This window comes from Lissotriton helveticus, chromosome 4_1, assembly GCF_964261635.1.
Source record: "Lissotriton helveticus chromosome 4_1, aLisHel1.1, whole genome shotgun sequence".
Lineage (NCBI taxonomy): Eukaryota > Metazoa > Chordata > Amphibia > Caudata > Salamandridae > Lissotriton > Lissotriton helveticus.
In genome coordinates, this window is record NC_136063.1 from 16,590,749 (window position 1) to 16,608,079 (window position 17,331).

Genomic DNA, 17,331 nt, shown 5'->3' on the forward strand with positions numbered 1-17,331 from the left:
AATGCTATTGACTTGTTTCAGATGAAAAAAGCCGAAGGAAGTCCCATTAGAGTATGGGAAGAAAGTTTGGAAGCTCGTTGTTTTCCACAGTTATTTCCAACAGGTGAAGGTGGACGATATGACGACCGACCTGTTCAAATTCCTGCATCTGAATACCGGACTTCAAGATTATATGCAGAAGATCCAAGGTTTCATCAATGCATTCCATATTTGTTCCATCTACTGTTTGAGAGTGATTTGTCTGGACTTTCCTATGCAGTAAACCATATACTGAAAAGTGGAACACATCTTCAAAATGTTTCGGCAAGGGATTTTATGGATAAAGTGAAACTGCAAGACAGTGTATTGGAATCTCAGCTAATTAATCTCATGGCATGTCAGCGTGGTACTAACGAATATTGGTATCGTCGTCATGGGGAATTGAAATATATGCTGAGAAACTTAGGAACTCCTACATGGTTCCTCACTCTTAGCTGTGCTGAGTATGCTTGGGAAGACTTATTTGAATTTCTACGAGAGGCAAATAAAAACATTGAAAATATTGAATACAAGACACCTGGAGAACTGTGCTCTTTGGATCCAGTTAATGTATGCAGATTTTTCAATCATAGGTTTGAAGCTATGATGTCTTTTATTACAAAAAAAACAAAATCCTCCGCTTGGAGAGGTGTTGGATTTCTTTTGGAGAAAGGAGTATCAAGCAAGAGGTGTTCCTCATATACATATGCTGCTATGGATTAAAGATGCACCAAAATTTGGAACAGATTCAGATGAGAAACTGATGAGTTTCATTGAGCAGTATTCTACATGTGCTTTTCCGAAAAGTACAGAAGAAAACAATTTAAGACATCAAATTTTACGCTTTCAAACCCATCGTTGTGGGAAATACTTTCGTCAAAAATACAAATCCAAGGACAAGTTCTACACGAAATGTCGTTTTGCATTTCCACGTCCAGTAACATCGAAAGGAAGAGTCAATAATTGTATGTCTTCTCTGCGACATACTGTGACAAGAAAATCACCGAAAAATACATACAACCTAGGAAGAAATGAGGAATCCAAATTCATAAATGACTACAACCCAGTCATTTTGTCCATGTGGAATGCTAACATGGATATTCAATATGTGGCTGACAACTCTATTGCTGTGGCTCGATATGTGACGTCTTACATCACAAAATCAGAAAAGACGGAACTGAAGGAAATGTGGGAGGAAATTTCACATGAAAAGAGTCTAAGCAAGAAATTATACAGTTACAGTCTGAAGACGTTGTCGCATCGAGAAATTGGAGCATATGAATGTTCTGATCGGTTATCATCAGCAAGTCTATATGCCAAATCTAGAACCATCATTTGGGTGAGTCTAGGTCTTGCTGCAACACGAAACCGAGTTTTGAAATCTGTACAAGAAATAGAGTATTTGGTGGAGAAAGAACCAGACAGTACAGATATTTTGAAGACAAACATGTTGGATACATACTATCCAAATAGAAGTACTCACCTTGAGAACGTTTGTCTCTATGAAGTTCTGCAAACCTATACTTTAAAAAACAACGTCACAGACGACATCAATAAAGGTATATATGCAGTAATTGGTTGTGAAGGCTGTCTAGTGAAACAAAGAAAAGGCCATTTGAATAATCATCGAAAATTGAGTTGTGAATCTCCAGACAAAAGGGAATTTTAATACTTAGCTCTTTTGCAACTCTTTAAGCCTTGGCGTACAGAAGAGGTACTACTTGGAGATTTTCTTACTTATGAAGATTTGTTCAATGCAACCAAGGATACCATAGAATGTCCTGTTTTTTCAAATTATCTGCAAATGTTGAACGAGGAAATACAGCAAGAAGCTACAATTGCAGCGGAGATTGCTAGAGACAGTTCTCAAGATAGTCAGAGTTCTGCTTCATTCAGGATCCACTAGGAGGACCAATTATACAAAATGAAGCCACCACTGTCATGGCTGAAAATGAAAGAGCCATGTAACAAGCTCAGAAGGATGGAGTTCACTTAGCAGATTTGGAAAAAGAACTAAACGTTGAGCAGAGACAAATTTATGACGCGGTCACAGAACACATTGAGCATGGTTTATCTCATGACAAAAAAGAGTGCTCATGTACATCATTTATACCTGTCCGACTGAATGTGAGTGGAGAAGCAGGAACTGGAAAAAGTTTCCTGATGAAAGCGATTGCTCTCTTGTGTTGTTACTGCTCCAACTGGGTTGGCAGCACACATTAAAGAGATTACTTTACATCGCTTATTGATGCTGCCAGTGGAGCATGATAACAAATTACAATACCACGAGCTATCTGGAGAAGCTTGATGTGAAGTTTCAAGAGTCCAAAAGAAAATCAAACTTCTTATCATTGATGAAGTAATCATGGTATCAAATGTAATGCTTGCTTTTGTGCATTTAAGAATGCAAGAAATTCTTAAAACAGACTATGATGTGGAGGCAAACACATCATTGTTTTTGGAGATCTACTGCAACTAACTCCAGTTAAAGGACAACCAGTGTTTAAAATGTTTACGCATGAAGATACCAGGAAGTGCTTAGGAAGCATTGGAAATGTTCACATATGGTTAAATTTCAAAATATGCGACAGGCAAAGGATGAAGATTATAAAAATATTCTACAAGATGTTAGAATTGAAAAAACTAACTGAGCATGGCAAAGAAGCTTTACATGGATGATTAATTTCAATTTCAAATTTGTTTCCAAAAGAAAACATTCTCCCAGAGAATATTTTTATGAAAATTCCTGAAAACAAATCTGTTATATGCTTGATGCCAACTCTAAAATAATGTTCAATCTTCAACAACAAAATGTTAAAGTTGGAATATCAAGAGATTGTGAAATTGGAAGCTATTGATAAAATAGAACATGAAGGAGCAACTATTGTTTTGTCTGAAAAGTTGAAATCAAAATTGGATTCTTTAGAGAAGACAATATCTAAAACTGCTGGATTAGAAAAGACTCTGTATGCATCTTTAAATTGTCGTATAATTTTACAACGTAATTTACATGTGGAAAGAGGTTTAGTAAATGGAGCAATGGGTCATGTTGTTGATTTTGTGAATTACCGAAATAGAGATGGAATTGAATTTATAAATATTAAATTTGATGGTATTGAAGAAGTACAACAAATCAGTCGTTGTTCTGCATGATTTTTGCTTGTGAAAGATTTATATGTCCGCCGAAAACAGTTTCCTGTTTCTTTGGCATATGCAGTGACTATTCATAAATCTCAAGGTTTAAGTGTGGATACTGCTTTGGTGAATATTGGAAGTTCTGTGTTCAAGGAAGGTATGGCATATGTTGCTTTATCTCGAGTCAGAACTTTATCTGAATTGTACTTGATTGATTTTGATGAGACAAAGATAAATGCAGATCTAAATTGTGTAAAAGAATATAACAGATTCTCGAATTCCACCACAATGGCCTGGAAAAAATATTGAATATTGGGGGAAAATATATTTTTATTATGTTGCACCTACCTATTAAGGAAAAATGCTGATTATTTAATCTGTTCAGATCTGCTCAGGTCTTGAGGTCTTTTCTGAAGTGGTGCAGTGTCAGGCTTCACCGGTGGTGAAGGGGGAGATCATTTCAGGTCTTGGATGTGAGGTATGAGAAGGACCTTTCCCCCACTCTGTTCCTGTAGAAGCATGGGACATGGCAGAGGTCGGCTGAGCAGAGGTTTCTCTTGGGGTGCTGAAGGAGAAGCAGTTGTTGTGGTATTGAATTAAAATGTTGTGGAGGGCCTTGTAGGTGTGTGTGGGCATCTTGAAAGTTATTATTCTTTTAACAGGGAGCCAGTGACGGTCAAGGAGGTGTTGGTTATGTGGTTGTGCCATGGAATATCGAGGATTAGTCTGGCAGCGGCGTTCTGGATGGTCTGGAGTTTGTAGAGTTTTTTTTTTAATCCTGGCATAGAGGACGTTGCTGTAGTGTAGCCTACTGGTGATGAGGATGTGAATGGCTGTTTTCCTGGAGTTGGAGGTATCCATTTGAATGTTTCACATAGTATGCAGAGGGTGTTCAAGCATGCGGCGGAGATGGCATTAATCTGTCAATTCATAGTGAGCGAAGAGTCCAGTATGATACAGAGGTTACGTGCATGGTTTGTCTGGGCAGGTTGGTTTCCGAGGGCAGAGGGCCACCAACTGTCATACCATGCAGAAGGGTTTTTTTTATCTCTGAGTTGAGTTTCAACCAGCTGTTCTGTCTTCAGGTTGCCATGGCTTTCATCCCTTCTTGGAAGTTGTGCCTGGGGATGTTGGCTTCCTTGGTGAGGGAGATGATGAGTTGGGTAATTATTTTCATAAAAGATAGGAATTCAGCTATAACACGCCACCTGTGTTTATCCACTTGTACTTGTACAAATTGAAAGCATGTGTTGTTAGCTAATATAGCAACTCCGCAAGTACGTGCCCCTTGCTTTGCCCCCAATTAACTTAAACTGAAGTGTATCTAACAACTGAAATTATGATCCTTCAATATCCGCCTATTGGAGACAAATAATATCACCATTTAACATTTGCATCTCCAAAGCAATTGTACAACTTGTGTTCCTGTCATTCAAACCGCATATATTATTAATAACATTTCTCAATTTACTCATCGCTGATCTTAAGTTTCACAAGCCAGTTGTGCTTTACCCACAATTAAACTATCTGCTCAGGACACATAAAAACTAGAGGATACCTGCCTTTTCCCTTAAAGGCATATTTCTGCTGTTTCTGTGTTTACATGGGTAGTCTACCCACCCCTCACCTTCTGTTTGAAATGGGGATCTCTAGTTGGCGGGCAGCTGGCGCCGAGGTCCAATAGAGATCCTTCTTCCGAAGTCAGAGTAAGGGGGCTACACACTTTGAAAACCCCTGCTAAACCCTGTGGTAACTTAGCACAAGCAGACAGGCCTATCTTCGCCCATTTTATCAGTTTTCGACACCATTGACCAGAAGCATATTCAACGCCTGATAACCAGCACTAAATCCGGATCCCCCCTCGACCCATGTCCCCCTGCTATCCTGAACCTCATTCCAGAAGCTATTTCCCCCGCGCTGACTACCATCTGCAATGCCATGTTTTTAACAGGAATATATCCCTCAGTTTGGAATGAGGCTATCATCAAGCCACTTCTAAAAAAGCCCACCCTGGACCCTCTGCTCCCTTCCAGTTACAGACCCATCGCATGTCTCCCCTTCCCAGCCAAGCTCTTCGGAAAAACCATGAACATTCAACTTTCGAAATTCATCAATGACAACACTCTACTTGATGACACTCAGTTTGGCTTCAGACAGGGACACGGGACGGAGACAGCACTGCTAAAGGCCGCTGACGAAATTCGAACGACAATGGACATGGGAGGAGCAGCAGTCCTAATACTCTTAGATCTTTCTGCGGCTTTCGACACGGTCGATCATGTCACTCTGATCGACCGTGTCTCAGCTCTAGGAATTAGAGGCAAAGCTAAAGACCTGATTGCCTCTTTCCTAGCCAATCGCCCCCAGACTGTCAAGATGGGTAATTTCACCTCCCAGACCTTCTCCCTCCCATACGGCGTTCCACAGGGCTCCTCGCTAAGTCCAACGCTTTTTAATATCTATGTATCGGACTTAGCGAGGGTGATAAAATCTTATGGTATTGCCCTGACAACTTACGCTGACGATACCCAATTAGTATTATCAGTGCACAACAACGGAGCATCTATCGCCGCCAACTTTCAAGAGGGAACGAAGGCGATAAGCTCCTGGATGTCATCAAACTGCCTCAAACTTAACTCTGATAAAACAGAGGTGATGACATTCGGGAGCTTGCACCCATCATGGTCCCCTCAATGGTGGCCACTTCAGATGGGGTCCCCCCCCCAACCGGTGGCCAAGGTCCGAAACCTCGGAGTCATTTTTGATGATAAACTTACTTTCATACACCACGCCAATGCTGTTGTATCATCTGCCTTCTACACTCTAAAAAAAATAAAAAAATTACTTCCTTACCTACCACAGTCCGCGGGCAAAACACTCATCAGCACCTTAGTGTTCTCGAGAACAGACTATTGTAACTCTCTTCTCCTGAATGCCCAAGAAAAGGTTCTCAACAAGCTCCAGACAGTACAAAACGCGGCGGCCAGAACTCTATTATCCATCCCTAAGTTCACTTCAACCTCAGCTCATATCAAGGAACTACATTGGCTTCCGGTTAGGAGCCGAATCAAATTTAAGGCTCTTTGCATAGCCTATAAAACGCTGAATAATGCAGGACCACAGTTTCCCACTGGAACATCACAGGACCCTTCGATCTTCTTCTGCCTACTTGCTGAACGTCCCTAGGACAAGAAAGGCCAGTTGGGGAGACAGATGTTTCACAACCGCCACAGCCAAACTGTGGAACCACCTACCACTTCATATCAAAACTGCCCCCACGCTCCTCAAATTCAGAAAGAGCCTTAAAACATGGCTGTTTTCATCTTCCTAACTCCCCTGTCACACCATCAGTGAGCTCTGTAAACACTAGCGCCGAGACACCCTTATGGGTATTTGCGCGCTTTAAAAATTGCAAAAATAAAATAAAATAAAATAAATATATCTCAGAGGCAGTGTGTGAAGCATTTATGACCATACACAATAACACAGGAAGGACGCTACAGACGGACACTCCAAGTAGTTATAGAAAATAGTTATATTTATATAGACTGAACACAAGGCTGAAAAGCTCTCAAGGAGCCACAATGCACGTAATTACAGATTCCCTTCAAAAGTAATAAAGGCACTCAAAAAGCGTGTGGAATGAACTTAGTTCGAGGCTGGGGTCCACGCGATCCGGTGATGCACAATGTACCTGAGATTTAAAGGGGCACGGCACGCAGCCTCACAAGGAAGCCGCAGTGATGACAGGAGGACTCGCAGCGGCCACTGCTCCCGGCTGTAGCACTCACAGTAATACTGAGATGGGGAATAAAGACAGGCACCCCATGGCACTCACAGGGGTTAAAAAGATCCTTGAAGTAGTGACTAGTGCAGGCACTCAGCGGCACAACTCCTCAGCTGCAGTGGCCCACAATAGCGATAGCGATGATTCTCATAGAACGGCAAATGCGGGCACTCAGCGGAAACAGCTCCTCAGCTGTGGTGGCCCACAATAGCAATAGCGATTATTCTCGTAGGGCGGCAAATGCGGGCTCTCAGTGGCAACAGCTTCTTCAGCCCCGGTGGCCCACAATAGCGATTACTTTGTTAACAAAGGTAAATGCGGTCTCTCAGTGGCAACAGCTCCTCAGCTACGGCGGCCCACAATAGTGATAGCGATGATTTTTGTAGTACAGCAAATGCGGTCACTCAGCGGCAACAGCTCCTCAGCTGCGGCGGCCCACAATAGTGATAACAATGACTTTCATCCTGCGTTCTCTGCAGTTAAACCAGAGGCTCTGGAATTCTCAACAGAGACCTCACCTGCGAGTAAAACTCCCCTCAAATAGGCTGATGGGTGAAGTCTAATGTCCCTGAAACTTCAGCAGGAGGCAAGCTCAAATCAGGCCCTTGGGTAGTTGCTTCAGCAAGACGGATGAAAGTCCTTTCACTTTAGTTACATGGACAGAGGTTTGTCTTGACCTCCAGAAGTAACACACTGTCTAGGGGTTTTAGCACAGGTCTTTATACCCCAAAAGTCTTTGTTCTCAAAAAGTCACAAATCACTAAACCCAGTCAGAACCAGTTTGGTGTTGTCCTGGAGCACTTTGTTTACAAGGTTGCATCCTGCCTTTCAGGAAGAGGGGGTCTGCCATCAGACACACAGTGGGGGGGGAGCCATTATTCACCTTGCCAGGCACAGCCCTGCTCAGATCAAAGGGTCACCCCTCCCCATACTCCAACTGCAGATCTCTCTATTCAGTCCAGGTCAGCCTCAGCCTGTCCTGACCCTCCAAAACCAGACAGCCAATACACATAACAGCAGAGTACACTGGAAGGCATAGGCAAGAAAATATCTACTTTCTAAAAGTGATATTTTCAAACACAGAATATAAAAGAATCTTCACTAAAAGATGCACTTTAAAATTCGGAGCTCAGGCATACTAAATGCGCCTTTCCTATCATGTTCCTTGGGTCAATTAGGATTAAACCAATTCATACAGTCAATTTACAATAGGGAGCATTTCCGTTGTGGCACTGAATGGCAGTGGCACCACACCTAGAGCATCTAACACCAGCTAAAACTGAGGAAACAAAAGCGAAAAACGGAAGGGAGACCCACGCCAATGGTGCCAGGTCTAACACCCTCCAACATCACCCGCTCCCCAAAGCCCCCACTCCCACTTCCACAACTATATGAGCAGTCAGGTCCCATCCCTAAATGATGACATCTGAAAGACACCCACACCACCTGGACCTTCCTACTTTATCCCTTGAGAGGTATACATCCTTGGCCAAAAAGAAGAAAACAGGGAAAAAAGAAAAGCCCCAAGCATGAAACTTGATTATCAATTACTCTGCCCCTTCACCCTCATTCATCTAAAATCGCTATTACTGACAGCCAGATAACAAAGCGAAGTAGAAGAAAAGAGAAGCCTCATGATAGTGGCATAATATATATTATATATTATATATTATATAATAATAATATATAATGGCATAATCCCTCTAGTGGCAGAATGTTCTAATAGCCTTATATCCCTTCGTAGCTGGGCTATACCGGCTATTAAAGTCCCTCTCCCTTGTTAAAGGCCCGAGCGGGCCTTTAATAGCCGAAAAGCCCTCTACCGCGGCTATAAGGCTATAGTATCCACCTTCTATTTACACTATTCTCTGGATCTGCAACATGTTTAACACATGTACGGATACTGTTTTGCAATCAGTATTTACACAAAATGCATTTTCCCTATCCATACCAGCTACACTGAGAAAAACTACCTTCAGTAGTTGAGAAAATCAAAAAGATGGTACCCAGTGTCGTCAAATGTGAAGGAAAGCAGCCTTGAATAGCTTATATATAGCATGTCATTAAGTATTTAGCTTGTGTATATGTGTTCCAATTCAGGCAGATAAAAACACTGAGTTGAAAGAGGACGGCAGATCTTTTTCCGGGATAATGTAACTGGGTAAAGAACCCCAGTTCTGTTCTCGATGTTGAATATGTATCACACTGTAAATCCCAGTGCATGCATGAGGTTGCTGTAATTACACACAGATTCATTTCAGAATTATTTTTTACCAATTGACCTAGTGATATTTATGTAAAATGTAGCACTTTCATTAATGAGAGAAACATTTAGTCTAGAACTGAAAATAAGCCTGGAAACTTCACCTGATCATCAAATATGATACCTGTGGAAGACGCCTGTCAGACATGAGAAGCATCACGTTTCATGTTCCCTTTCTAGAAAATCAATAAAGTGCCACTTACAGGAGATGGAATCCGTGCATGAAGGCACCGGTCCTGATGAGGTGTTCTTCTTCAGTCCTGCTCGCTCTTGTGCCTAAGAACAGGAAGATCAGTCTGAGGCATCATTCCTCTGCTCCTAAATGGACATCTTCATGACGCCATTTTGTATGACGTCATGACTCGTCTCCTTCACACCCACACTCGCTCATTAACCTCATGGGTGCTGCTGACGAGCTCAGCTTGTCACGGCCGTTGGAACGTTCGCACGCGGGGCTAATTTCCCCGCTGTGCTGAACGTTCCAAAAACGGGTGCGGCCGTGACGAGCTCAGCTCCCCCGCAGTGAAGGGGTTAACGCCTCATAGGTGCCTCGGCATTGTGCATCCTAAGTGCTTACAAGCATAGTATCCTATGCTTTGGTCTGTGACCTAGAGCATCTCTGCATCCCCAAGTCCAGATGGACCAAGGATGAAGGAAGACGCTCCAGTCATCAGCCTGAGCTTCCTTTCGGTGTTTCGTGGTTGGTAAACTCACCCACTGATCCTCAAGCCAGGGTGGACAGTTTGATGATCATTTCACAAGCTTTACAAATACTCTGTCAATTTCTCTTAGAAGATTATTATCTGTAATTATTGCAGTTATTTCCTCACTCCGTATTTTCTGTTACTGGGGATATCGCCAATTCAGGGAGCAGGAGAATGACAGGAAATATTTTTTTCCCTCAAAATCTTATTATATGTATAATGAATTAGATAATATAAAGTAATGGTTTTAGCTTGGACCAAGGAAGATATGTCTGCTACATATTGTCAATTTACGTATTTTAAAACGATATAATTTTAGATGTTTTATGTATATTTTTTATTGGTTTTGAATTAATGATTGTTGTACTTTTATGGTTTATACACTACATCAAGTTGATTGATTTAATAACAGGAATTGTGAGTTGTTGTGTGATAGCATGCAGACATTGGACTTAATGAGCTAAATTCTGCATGTGTGTCTGAAGAATTCTACCCATAGTCTTAGCATGCTTAAAGCAAATGAGATCTCTACATTGAATACCACTTATCAAGTCTTTCTGATGAATAGTTAATTCTGGTGTCACCTGGTAACTCGAAATACAGGGCACAATTAATGGTCTGCTTTAATGAAGGTCAATACGTTACACTGATTAAGCTTTAAGTAGGTCTTGTATTTAGCACTTTTTCCTGCACCTGTTCATAAAACAGCATTCTTGCCTCATTGGTCCCACTTGGAACAAACTTACAACTGAGTCTGAACTCTATCAAATCACTTTTCACTGTAATACTTTCACTGCTAGGGTGTTTGCACACTCCTTTAGTAGACCTTCTTAACAAAGTAGGAGCTATATTGTTAAAATTCACACCTCTGGTCTCTTTGGGCTCTCATATATACTATTGAGCAGATTTTGTTAGAATTCGCTCAACACTGTGCAATAGTGCAAATTTGTGTACTTTGTTGTATGAATGACAGAGAGCTGGATAGCAAGATCTCTACTCAGATATAACTCTCCCCAGGTCTCTCCCTGCCCAGTTGCACTTCAAGCTGCCTAGCGCCAACGCAGCACCCTTGCACCAAAATGCAAGTGTGCCTTCATTACGTGCAGACAAGCGAACACAAGAAGATGATGGACAGAGCACTGATAAATGTCAGCCACTCACCCCCAGTCACAGATCTGCGCTGAATCCACCATCGTTCTTTAGCTCACTTCACGACCCCAGTTCAGACCCAGCCACATGCAAATCAATCTTTACCCTGTTCCTCATAGGAACAGTCCAGTGTGAACTGCCAAGCCAGGTCTTTGAAGCATCCTGGGACTGGTTTCGGGTTAACACTCTACATCAGCCAGGCTAACTTGAATCCAGTGTCAAAGTGAGCAAGTGACCCACATCTGGAAAAACCCTTCGACCTTAGGGCAAACAAAGAAAACACAAGATGATGGATGGAGCGCTGAATCTTTTCAGACACTCACCCCAGTCACAGATTTGGGTTGAATCTGCCATTGTTCTTTAGCTCACTTGGCCACCTCAGTTCAGACCCAGCTATATGCAAATCAGTCTTGACCCTGTTCCTCATGGAACAGTCCAGCCGAACTGCCAAGCCAGGTCTTCCCAGGACTGGAACAAGCATCCTGGGACTGGTTCCGGGTTAACACCCCACTTCAGCCAGACCAGCTTGACTCCAGTGGTAGTGTGAGCAAGGGACACATGTCTGGGCATACCCTGCCAACTTAGGGCGAACATAGCAAACACAAGGAGATGATGGACGGAGCTCTTACATTTTTCAGACACTCAACCTCAGTCACAGATTTGGGTTGAATACACCATTGTTTTTTAGCTCACTTTGCGACCCCAATTCAGATCCAGCTTATGCAAATCAGTATTGACCCTGTTCCTCATGGAAACAGTCCAGGCTGAACTGGCAAGCCAGGTCTTATCTAAACCAAAAACAAGCATCTTAGGACCAGTTTTGGGTAACACCCCTCATTAGCCTGGCTAGCTTGAATCCAGTGGCAAAGTGAACAAGGAACCCACGTCTGGACATACTTAGAACACTCCTCCAACTTTTAACACAAGGCAACGTCCTCTTTTGTGAAGCCCAGTGTGTGCAGCAGGTGCAGTCCTTATGGGTGTAGTCCTTCTTGGTGCAGGCCATGTTTTCAGCAGTGTAGTCCTTTTTCTTCTTTTCAAGTAAATATTTCAGTTGCTGGCAGCGCTCCCATATTTACCCTGGTTTCTGGGCAGGCAAGAAAGGGGGTAACCTTGACCAATAGGGTGTAAGGTGCAACCCTCTATAATGACCACTTCCCCGGAATTGTGACATTTTCTATTCCCAGAAAGGAAAACACAAAATTAAGTAGATTTTGCCTGGAACTTCAGGTTTGGCTAAACACACCCATAAGTTGTACTAACTTTCCCCTACACTCCCCTTCCAGCCCCTATCCAAATTCTATTACATGGGCTTTCATCTGGCTGGGGGTGCAGGAAGTGGGGGTGGGCCTTGTTCCTGGTTTCACAGTTTTCTCATTTGAAGAACAGTTTGACTACACTTCCTGTCCAGGCATCAACAGGCAGAAGATCTCCTTCCATCAGAGGTCTTCTTTGTCTCAGTTCAAAACACCTCACACCTCATTAAGGAAGCTTGAATCAGCCTGTCAAATCTGGCCTATCAGAAAGAAGGGTCTGCTACAGAGCTGAATTTGGTAACTTTTGGAAAGCAGTTCTATAACTTCTTTCCTGTAATAGTTATAATAAATCCAACCTTGATAAGTTGCTGGATTTAAGGCAACTATTATGTTTATACTTTGAAGTACTGGTTCAGCTCACTGTTGTCGTAAGATAGACTTTATTCTTTTAAATAAAGCCCTCCCATGTTAGCCCATAGAGCTAATGAACTACAATGGTGAAAAGAAATTGGCAATTTTTCCCTCACCGGGGCATATAAAACATGTTTCATAATGTCCCTGCTTCATTTAACATGGCAACAGTTCCCTTAGGGCACCGAGGGCAAATCTTAGGGGTGAATTACATGTGACAATAAGGTAGTTTAAGACTATGGTAGTACGTATAATTCCACAGTCGAATTTGGACATAGTCAGGTAGATCTGGCTTTTAAAGTGTCCGCAGGCACCACAGCAGGGCATACTTATGTGCATTAAATCTACTGGGTCTCTAAGCCTACGTGCCCCACCATATTCAAAGGACTTACAGGCAGATTGTCAGTACCAACTGTAATTACATTAAATTACTACATACTTTTTAAACAGAGTACTGGCTTTGTGTCTGGTTAGAGCCTAGGGCACAAGCAGAGTCACTGTTATGTTATGTTATTTGGTATTTATAAAGCGCAAGGCTACTCCCAGGCACAGTCCTGAGAAAGCAAGACCTTAGCAGTAGAGGTCAGAAGCTGAGCAGATGACCTCAAGGTACGTTGAGGTGTGTAGTGTTGAAATTGTTCCCTGAGGTAAGGGGCCCCTATCTTGTGAAAGGCTTTAAAGAACAGAACCAATGCCTTAAAATGGATTCATTTCCGAACCTGAAGCCAGCGCAAGGAAGACAGAAGATGGGTCATGTGTGTCCTAGGTCCTGCCAAAAAGATGACCCTGGCCGCCATGTTCTGGACCATATGCAGACGGCCAAGTAAGTAAGTAATCCGGGAGGCCCAGGTACAGGGAGTTTACGTAGGCCAGTCTCAAGACCACCAAGGCCTGGACTACCATTTTTCTGTGAGAGACTGGGAGCAGGTGGAGAAAAATTCTCAGCATTGTCAATTTCCCAAAACAGGTCCCGGCCACCGATTTAATCTGAACCTTCATTGAGAGGGAAGCGTCCAATTTGACCCCAAGATTTGTCACAGTAGTAACTGGTTAACTGGTGATGAAGGGCGAGACATGTCCTGCGGCCACCAATTGTGCCATGCTTTACAACCGCTTGAGCCAAAGAAGATAATCTCTGACTTTTCAGAGTTGCACTTCAGTTGGTTTTGTCTAAGCCAAGAGAATACCTCTAAGAGACAAGTGTTGATCCCTTTGCCATTGAACTCAGCACCCTTCTCTCAAGTGAACAGCAATTGAGTGTCTTCCGCATATGATACCATTTTGGCACTGTACTTCTCGGCAAGGAAGGACCATATACAAATTGAAAAAAGTTGTGCTCAAATGTGAGCCCTGAGGAACCCTACCATTCATGGGAAGGATGGCAGCGGCAAAAGGAGGGGACCAAATGGTTTGTAGACGGTTGTTTAAGAAGGAGGTGAACCATCTCAATACTGTTCCTCCGATACCGCCCTCCCCCAGTCTATGCAGTAGTCTGTTGTGAGGCACGGTATCGAAGGCAGCGGAAAGGTTCAACAACACCAAAGCCTCCTCTGTCCAGTGTGGCTTTTATAGTTTCAGCAAATTCCTATAAGGCTGTTTCGGTGCTGAAATTGGCTCTGAAAACCGACTGACTCGGATACAGCAGATGGTTGGTCTCCACGTACTCCGTGGTGACTGTGTTGACACTGACCTCCCGTATCAGTCAACAAATGGGGGTGGTCAGGGTAAAAAAGAACACTTTCCCACACAGTCACCCCCAGACAAAAGGTGATGGGTAACTAATCTACTTCCTGGTAGTTCTCATCAGCTAAGTGGAAAAACCTGGAAAGTCAATTTGCATTGGCAAGAGCAAGGCACAATCAGAGACGGTAATCACCAATATAAGTAAAAAACATGGTGGTGATCAGAGCAAAAAGGATGATTTTTTCGAGGGAAAGTAGTCTGTATAGTCTATTGTGTGCCTTAGGTCAGTTCACTAACTTGTGGCAGAATGACTTTCTATGGTTCAGTGTTCATGTGATGACTGTAATGCAATTCACAACTATATGGAAAGTATAAAAAAAGGTAGCATTTTCTAATTCTATTCCATATATGGAAACTAGTGCTGCAAGCCATGTTTCATTTGTCCTGGCTGGCTCATAAAATGCACTGAATGGAATGGTGCCAAAGTATTGTGTTGAACAAATATTGTCTGACTAAAATATAGTACCTTAAATGTCATTTGCAAACATTTCACCATATTGGAATTAACAAAATCTACACCCAATAGGACGATGTTTTTGTAGCAACATTTGGGTAGCAATGTTTATGGTAGACAATTTTTGTTATTAAAATTCTGACACGCAGTTGCACTGAGCATGGCAATTCCCTCAAGTCTTCTTCGTTGTGCAGAAGCATATCCTTGCGAAGTCTTGGCCCTCGTCTTTGTTCCTCTGGCTATTCTTATTATAGGAGTACCAGACATATTGTTCTCTCTGGGTTTGGCAATGTCCACAGGCGTGTATTTGAATAATTTGGAAGACAATTAAAAGTGAAATGCTGAGTTAATGTTTGTGTGATTTGGTTACAGATAACAGCCCTGACATTTATGGATACCTACCACAACCTTACATTTTCAATAACTACACATCCTAATGTGTGCTGCACTTTGCACTAGATCGAACTGCACTGTTTAGTTGGAAGGGAGAGTACTACTAAACATGGTATTTCTCAGTTTTCAGACATTAAACGGGGTGCACTGCTTTCAGGAAATTTGGAAATTTAGGAAAATAATTTGTATTTAAGTTAATATATATTCAAATTCATTAAAGATTAACTAAGATTTTATTAGCACTGTAGCATTTTATATTTTGTTCTCTATTTAAAATGATTATACAAAATTAATTTCCATTAATATTCAACTTAAAATATTTTTGATAATTAATTTTTCTTGGGTAAAATATGTTTTTACATTTCCCAATAGTTCACCACAGGTTGACATGACAGTCTGGGCTCAGATCTCCCTATAGTAAATTAGAGGGAAAATTAAAGAGGTTTATTAAACTTTCTAATAAATTAAAAATACTTTACAATAAATATTGACATGCATTTAAATGTAGAAAAGTGTATTATGCATTAATAATTGTTAAAGATGAACAGAATGAATTAAAAGTGATTTAAATATATATATTTTTTTAAATAATGATACTTTCATTTTTAAGTTCAAAAAAGGTTGTTAAATGTTTTATGATTAACTAATAAATGTGTTTCACTTTCAGATTGTATTTTCACTGTAAAATTATAATTATGTATATAATTTCATGTATTTTCAATAAAAAATTGCAGTTTGGCATTATTCTCATGGGAATTTATTTTAAGACCCTCCTCCCATTATTTTCAATGGTGTGAGTGTTGCAGTATTAAATGTCCAGCCGAATGCAGTGCTGGACTTACTACTGTGTCTTTTATTATTATTATTATTATTATTATTTGGAATCTTGTATAGCGCGTGGTTACCCTAGGGCCTCCCAGCGCTCGTTCATAGCTCGGAAGCAGAGGGAGGAAGGACAGCCTCTAGGCGGGGAATAAATGGGTCTTAAGCAACTTTCGAAATCGCATCATGCTGGTTTCTGTCCGTAAGTGCATGGGCAGCGCATTCCATAACTTAGACACATTTACAGAAAATCTTCTTCCGCCCGTCCGGGCTCTTTTTACTCTAGCCACCTTTACCAGGGATTTGTGGTCAGAGCGTAGTGCTCTAGTAGCCTTATAAGGGAGCACCATGTTCTCCAAGATGGGAGGACCTCTCCCACTCAGGATTTTATGGGCTGTACAAAGGGATTTAAATGTTATCCTCTCCCTCACAGGAAGCCAATGCAAAGCTCTTAGTGCTGGTTCTGCTGACTGTCTCCTGGGCACATTGAGCAGCAGCCTTGCTGCTGCGTTCTGCACCAGCTGAAGTTTGTTGAGGGTTGCCTCCGGCGCGCCCAAAAAAAGCGCATTACTATAGTCTAACCTCGAGACAATCAACCCCTGGATGAGGAGTTTCCTCGAGGTCGCCGGAAGCAGAGGTAGTATCTTGCGGGCTGATCGCAGCAGAGCAAAGCAGACTCCAGCAGTTTTCTTTGCGTGGGTCTTGAAAGACAGATCTTGTTCAAGCCACACGCCTAAGCTTTTTATCTCTTTTTTATGGCAGGAATAGCTTACATTAGAACATTTGGCTGCACACAATTTTTCAGGGAGTAGAGAGATGTATGTCTGTACTTTTGAGTAACTTTACACTCAGATTTTTAGCCAAAGGAATCAGGGAACAGCAAAAGTAGTAAAGTTACTCAATAGTGTACAGGAAAATGTAATTTGAGAATTACTCACAAGTATGTTACCTTTGTGAACAGTCCCAAATATTTTTGATGCTTAGCATTTGTGCCATCACATCTTATTGACTTTATTTTGAGTGTTCAAAACATTATTGTTATTAAAAGAGACTCATTTATTTGCTTAAACTTACATACTTTGGTCTAAGTAGGTAAACCATTATGAAAGTATTATTATCTAATGATCAAACCCTGATGATAAGTAGGTATACCGATTGTAATGTAATTTACAAACACTACACAAATACAAAATATA

General features: G+C 41.7%; 1 protein-coding gene across 1 annotated transcript in view; it reads right to left on the reverse strand.

The window, feature by feature from the left end:
* Positions 1-17,331, reverse strand: part of LOC144827822 (multidrug and toxin extrusion protein 1-like) — a 227,396-nt gene that overhangs the window by 10,482 nt on the left and 199,583 nt on the right. The window contains exon 13 of the mRNA XM_078685988.1: positions 9,407-9,479. Coding sequence (XP_078542114.1) covers positions 9,407-9,479 — 73 coding nt within the window. The remainder of the gene's footprint in view (positions 1-9,406; positions 9,480-17,331) is intronic.